We start from the raw sequence: 7,623 nt of genomic DNA, 5'->3' as shown, positions 1-7,623 counted from the left end.
AGATAATTTTGAGGACGATTTGCGTGTAGCAAAGCCGGTCTTTAGTAGTGAAGTGAAGTTAGTTACTTATAAATAACTTGAACGCGTTAATAGGCATGATGACAAATTTTTAAATTCCTTTGTATGATGTAGGTATACGTCTATTTTATATGAAAAATTATTAATTTTAAGAAAATGCGAAGTTTTTTTATCAAATAATTGCATTTTTCTCTGTCCACTTTGAATCCGGCGCGAAAACGCTTGTCAGTGTCATGTCGTCACTTGTGACGTCACGACTGAAATTACAAGACGCAAGTAAACAACGCTCGTGCAATAATTAAGTTTTTTGTGTTATTAAATATGAATTCGAAAGTGCATAGGTGTTGTGGGGTCCCCCAGTGTAAGAACACATCTCAAAACAACTCCTGATAAGTTATTTGTGTACGTTCCTCACAATAAAAAAATACGAAAGAAGTGGCTTAAACTTGCAAGGCGAGATTCAAAAGCAATATTGCCCAGGGTACAACTTTATTTTTGTGAAGATCACTTTGATGTAAGTTATTACATAGTTCTCTAGATTCTAGCATAGTTTATAATGTAAATAACTATTTCGAGGTTAGGTTTCATCTCTCATTGCTGTTATATTACGCATTTTATTCATATCATGTATTTATATGTATGTGTTTATTTAAGGAATTATTTATAACTAAAATTGTTTTTAATTAAACTAATATTCTAACATAGAAGTTTTTTTAATTAAACTAATACACTTAAATGGAAGTTTTTTTAAATAAACTAGTATACTTACATGGAAGTTTTAACATTTCTAAATTCAGCTGAACAAAAATCTTTATTTGATGCCAAAAACTCTCCCAGCATTATGATATCCATTCTAGGCAAATTAGCGCTGTTTGCCTTGATAAATCCGGGCTCCATAACTCGTGTTATAAACAATTCATTAATTAAAAACAAAGATCGCAGTGGAAGTTCACAATAACGAAATGTGACGTTCGCGCGCTTTCGCGCGAGTTGTTTTCAGAAATGACGTCACGAGCTCTGATTGGTGTTCAAGATATCATGGCGGATTGCCTTATTTCGTAATTTTATTTTATAAAAATACATATTAATCACATTATTAATAAAGAAAACAATGCGCGTTTTATATTCCAAGCTTCAAGTTTAATTTAATAAATATATTATTTTAATGATTTTTGATTACTGTCATCATGCCTATTCTTGTGGTTCGGGTTTTCCCTGACCAATAGGCATGATGACAAATTTTTAAATTCCTTTGTATGATGTAGGTATACGTCTATTTTATATGAAAAATTATTAATTTTAAGAAAATGCGAAGATTTTTTTTTATCAAATAATTGCATTTTTCTCTGTCCACTTTGAATCCGGCGCGAAAACGCTTGTCAGTGTCATGGTGTCACTTGTGACGTCACGACTGAAATTACAAGACGCAAGTAAACAACGCTCGTGCAATAATTAAGTTTTTTGTGTTATTAAATATGAATTCGAAAGGGCATAGGTGTTGTGGGGTCACTGGGGGACCAAGTAAGAACACATCCAAAACAACTCCTGATAAGTTATTTGTGTACGTTCCTCACAATACCTACAAAAATACGAAACAAATGGCTTAAACTTGCAAGGCGAGATTCAAAAGCAATATTGCCCAGGGTACAACTTTATTTTTGTGAAGATCACTTTGATGTAAGTTATTACGTAGTTCTCTAGATTCTAGCATAGTTTATAATGTAAATAACTATTTCGAGGTTAGGTTTCATCTCTCATTGTTTTTTAATTAAACTAGTATACTTACATGGAAGTTTTAACATTTCTAAATTCAGCTGAACAAAAATCTTTATTTGATGCCAAAAACTTTCCCAGCATTATGATATCAATTCTAGGCAAATTAGCGCTGTTTGCCTTGATAAATCCGGGCTCCATAACTCGTGTTATAAACAATTAATTAATTAAAAACAAAGATCGCAGTGGAAGTTCACAATAACGAAATGTGACGTTCGCGCGCTTTCGCGCGAGTTGTTTTGAGAAATGACGTCACGAGCTCTGATTGGTGTTCAAGATATCATGGCGGATTGCCTTATTTCGTAATTTTATTTTATAAAAATACATATTAATCACATTATTAATAAAGAAAACAATGCGCGTTTTATATTCCAAGCTTCAAGTTTAATTTAATAAATATATTATTTTAATGATTTTTGATTACTGTCATCATGCCTATTCTTTCGCATTTAACAGGAATATCCAATAAGCTAGTGCACTGTGTTTATGCGGGTTATTTGAATCAGATAATTCTTTTAGTTTTCTATTTGTTATTAGTTCATTATTTACACTTTTATCCTCATTAAATACTTTTTCATCATCTTCTGTTTTAATAGCTGTGCGATATTCTAATTCTTTATTCACTTTATCAGTATGAGTGAACGACCTGTTTATAAAGATGTAGGCACCTAAAGGTTAACAACAAGTTTGATAATGTCACCACGCCCTTCTTACGCGTAGGCCTTATTACCTTCGACTCATAAACATCAGTAAATGTTGTTTTCTTAAATGAAATATTGATCAGCCAGTCTAGCAAATCAATTCAAGTTTCACGTTAGAGATAAGCAGGCATTGACCCTATAACTGAGATTCCCGGATCAAAATCTGAACTTTTACTAACAGACAGTTGTAGTTAAAATGAGTACCTAACTAGGGCTACTTTTTACACGGGTGCAGCAAGTATGGCCGTTTGGACGCATATGAAACCTAGGGAAAATTCCTTAAAATCCTCCTCAAGTAAAATTAGACGGTATATTAGCGAAAATATTAACGAATAACAATGACAATCCAATTAAGAAATAACAGTAGTGACTCATGTTTACGTTCAGTTCGTTAATGACTGGCTTTGACTTAAAAGTCCTATATAATTTAATTAACCTAATTTAATCTTATGCAAAATTATTATACGCAGCAATTAGTAACAAAGAAAGCTGTCCGTGAAAGTTTGATCAGCTGCAGGGCCCATCGATCGATGTCTGTGGTTCCAAGCATAATCGCTAGATGGCGTCATTCTCAAGCTTGTTAACAGATTAATCATTGTTATTTAACTTCATCACAGTGCGTAAATTCCGATACGTTAAGTATACTCCCACTCACACCTACTCAACGAATATTTGTTAGCACTAATCAACCTTGACCTATTAAATTAACAACTTGTAACACTGTAGCCATATTGTTATTTTAACTAAACTATTAATTATCTTATAATTTATCCATGATTACTCCAAGTCAATATGATCTCTAAAAACCATGTGATACAGCCAACAGGCAAAACCGAATATAAGAGACACCAGTGTCAGAAATGATTATCTACGTCATATTTTATACCTGCGCATATTGGTAAAACATAAAATCAAACACCAAAAAAAACACAAAACATTTATTAATAACGGTGACTAATGTTAAATATAAATTAAATCCTATACGAACGTCCTTACTAAATTACTCATCCTTAATTACATCACTGTTTGCATTCTCATCGCCAAGTCGCTCGATAGTAGATACCTCTGTTTCTTCAATCGTATCAGCTTTTTCATCTAAATTGGATAATGGTACTTCATCAAAGGTATTAAAATCAACTGAAGTATCTTTTGAACTGGCACTAGCTTCATCAACATTTTGACTAACGTTTCTCGTGATATCCAATTCACTCTTCAACCTCTGTATCGCTTGAACAACTTCGTTTTGAAAATTCATGTTCAGCTTGTACATCTGCTCTGAATATTCTTTCTCTCTTCGCATCTCGTTCTTCATGTGTGTGTCTTTGTATTTCTCGAACTCTGTCATTATTCTCACTTTCGATTCGTACGTGTGTTGTACCATCGAGACGAGAGCAAATAGTTTCTCAATCACTTTATCTTTTACCACTTTTGATATGTTTGGATCCGATTCCAGATCGGATTTTGCGTCGAGAGCCAAGTCGTTTGCTGAAGATGGGAATCTGAGCAAGGATTTTGAACTGTTCGATCCATTGGACTTCGGTGGTGTGGGACTTTCAACTTTCGGAGAACTAACAGTGGTTGTATTACTTGAATTCCTGTTTTTTGAAGTAAAAGCACCGTGAGACACCACTTCAGTGAAAACACCAGAACTTGGTTTGTTGGACTGGTACTCCGCCGCCTTCTTATTCACCTTCTGAATCAACTCACTCTGCTTCTCCTTCTGTTTTTCAAAAGTGCTCTTTTCGATAACTTCTTCGTGCACTATTTTAATTTCCTCTGGAGTGTTGCCTTTCTGGAAGGGGCTTCCAGTCCTCTTGGCGAAGTTAGTCACAGTTAGCTTAGACATGTCTGTTCTTTATAAGGCGTGTGTTTAAATATGGCGATGAAAATTCGTATTACTGAACTGGATTTTTGTCACTAACGCTTCTGTCCGCCGTGATGACGATCATGGCACTAAACGAGCGGTCATATGAACTGTTGTCGGCTGGCCTCACCGAACCAAGTGTGGGCTTCGCTCCTTACTTTTGGTTTGCCAGCGCTTCCTAGGCGTGGCAATGAATTTATTATAAGCAGCATTGATTGGCCGTAGGACTAATGCAGTTTGCATTGTAATGTTGACATTACTACGTTTTAGCAAATGTTTGAGATAATGCTAACGGTGCTAACGCTTTAATTGGTTTGTGGACAGTAATGTGATTTCAATTTTTTAGTGTTGACGATTGGTAATCGCGAATTTTCTAAATGATCAAATATTGAAATGTAGGTACTTAAACAAAATTCTGTTTTTAATAATTAGGTTTTAAAACGTAATGTAAAACCTTTGTATAACAAAAAAGTTTTGTAAAATAAAGATAACAGAAGGGTGTAAAAAGTATCTTAAGATCTTCTATACCTAACTGACACAACCATACGACCAAAGCCTCTTATAGTTCGGCCATTCAGAGAATGCGTTCCTGACACGTCGCGATTGAACTGACGACGTAACTTTGCAATGGCGTTGCAGTTACGATAAAAATATTTTTGCTGGTTGTTTACCGTTTTAACAATTGAGGAGCATTAAAACAACATTATTATATCAATAATCAATGAATGTAGTTACGTCGTCAGTTCAATCGCGACGTGTCAGGAACGCATTCTCTGAATGGCCGAACTATAATACAAATAACAGACCATTAAAATTATGTCATACTCTGCCTACTTATGAATGTCAATAGTCGGGTAACTAAGTAAACGCAACCGAATTCATTATGGACAAGGTAAAGCTTAACGACTTACGGTAATAAATAAATAGTCTTTATGTACAATACCTAGTATGCAATTTGACAGCAGGAATGCTATTTTAGAAAAGCCTGAAGATTTGTCTAAAGTACCTAAAAGCAAGCGGTCACCTATTTAAGTTGGAACTTGAACCCCTGTGTATTAGAAATTAGGTTTTCGTTATCAGTAGACCAAGCCATGCCAATTCCTTCAAAAGCCTCATAGATACTTACCATTACCAGAAGAATTTGAAGTAAATAATTTAAGTTAGTAAAATATTGCCTCCAAGTTTTTATTTCAAATCCTATAACATACCCATCAAGGCCTATAAGATATTCACAAAGCAATACATACTTAACGATATAATCGAACATCAAAACGCTCACGACATAAGGCCATTTACACATGAGCGACAGGTGTGACGGTATCTGTAGTCATTCGTAATGCATCGTGTACACTAGATGTTATCGAGTTCGTGGGACGAATAGTATTGGAACGAGTTTCAAGAGTGGCGTAGGCCTATTATGTATAGTGTATGATGAAATGTAGGTAGTCAATATACGCTCATTAAAACATAGGTTCATATGGTGTATCGACTGGAAAAAAATCAGGTGCAGGACAAACTACGTGCTCTCCAAGGCATGGGTGTTTCACCACCAACATTAATTAACTCCGGACTGCTATGTAAAACTTAAAATACACAAAACTATTTCAGCCTGACCCGGATATCAAACCTGAGACTATTACAACCGCTAGACAACCAGCAAGTTTAAGTATAACCTACGCTAGTGTCAAAGGCATAAGGGACAGGATCCGCGTACGAAGTCGCGGGCAGAAGCTAGTATAAAATAATACATTATCTACTTAATGGCCAGTTTCTCCGATTACTGATAAAGTCTCTAGTATCCTATCAGGAACCTCTCTGACAGATAAACTATAATTTTTGGTTTCACAGTTCTGGAATAGCAAAATCTGGCAGAAATTATAAGTAGCCTTTAAATAATTATTTTTCAGAATTCACAAGGTCATAAATATGCATTGGTTGAAGTTATTTTCACACTACAATCTATTATTCTAAGTTCAGAAGTGAAGATAGCTGGCATCGACACTATCTCTCATTTCACAGATGGGAATCTGACTGTCGTCATGCGCGTGAGCAGAATAAGAAGTAACAATGGTTGAAGAGCTCAATCGAAAGGACCTTAGTACGGTGGCTTAAACTGAACCAAGAAAAATATGTCGATAAATACTGTTTGTTCTTGGTCACAATCATAAACTGAAAGTTGAACATCATAAGTGAAAGCTTTACAGTTTTTAACGGACTTAACAAATACGAGAATTTCATATGTTTGTATTTTTTTGTGTCAAGTTTCATAAATATGCCAAGTGGAAGAATAATGTGATAAATAAGAACATTTAACTCTTAGGTACTACCCCCTAAAACCCCTACCACCTTATTATAAAACGTGGTATTAAGAAGTCTAGTAATAGCTTTAGTCCACTGATTTTGTTCGGGACGATGGTTTAAAAGTGGTACAAAAGCTGGCTTACCTACCTACCTACCTTTTTTTAACCACGTTTTATAATAACCTGGCTATTGTACCCATTACCTCTGAGTCCTATCTTTGTACGGTGTACATTTACCGTATGTCCTTTCTTAAGACCAAACCTTCGCCTCTTGCTCTCATCGCCTAAACTAACCAACCACCTTTAAACACCGCCTTTTTTAACCCAATCCACAGAACACTGGCCACAAAATTCGTAACTCATTAATATAATTAATAGTTCGCCGGTATATCACTTTCACCATGGCGGAACCATGGGACGAAAATGGTAACCCCATTGGTATTCAGTGTTGCCACACAACGCCGGATCAATAATAATTGGATATCACCCGTTAACTTGTTAGAAGTATTTGTGTCAGTTATCCGATTACTTTTTGAAATTACCCCTTGGTTGGCGTAGGTTTTATAATTATTTGTTATTGAACTTATATCTATTACATACTGTTAAAAACTTACCAACACTACGTTGAAAAACACACACACACACACATCACATGTATTTTTCTTGCGCTGATTAGATTAATTTTCTAAACATTTACCATTTCTGATGAAAACAAGCTAGTTCTTACACTTAGATAAACTCTTGGAGAGTCTGATGCGCAGTGGATGGATGGAATACAAATGAAACTTGGGCAGAATATATTTTTATTGTTTAGATTTACAATATAATTAGAACAATCACACGTTGTGTAGGTTTGAGGCGGAAGTCAGAAGAAGAGAGAGATGTTACCAGTGTAAAAAGTCACAATATCTAACATTAATTTTTAATCATAAAAATATTGCCAGATATGGAGTGTACAAAATTATTT

At 34.9% G+C, this 7,623-nt stretch overlaps 1 protein-coding gene across 1 annotated transcript; it reads right to left on the bottom strand.

The window, feature by feature from the left end:
* Positions 1-3,415: 3,415 nt before the first annotated feature.
* LOC124641864 lies at positions 3,416-4,533 on the bottom strand. The gene has a single exon (XM_047180112.1). It carries the CDS (start codon positions 4,336-4,338, stop codon positions 3,493-3,495), a length of 846 nt encoding a protein of 281 aa, XP_047036068.1. The 5' UTR covers positions 4,339-4,533; the 3' UTR covers positions 3,416-3,492.
* Positions 4,534-7,623: the final 3,090 nt, after the last annotated feature.

The sequence above is a fragment of the Helicoverpa zea genome, chromosome 23 (assembly GCF_022581195.2).
Source record: "Helicoverpa zea isolate HzStark_Cry1AcR chromosome 23, ilHelZeax1.1, whole genome shotgun sequence".
Classification (NCBI taxonomy): Eukaryota; Metazoa; Arthropoda; class Insecta; order Lepidoptera; family Noctuidae; genus Helicoverpa; species Helicoverpa zea.
Note: the sequence above shows the minus strand (reverse complement) of the source record. Positions and strands in the feature narration are given on the sequence as shown.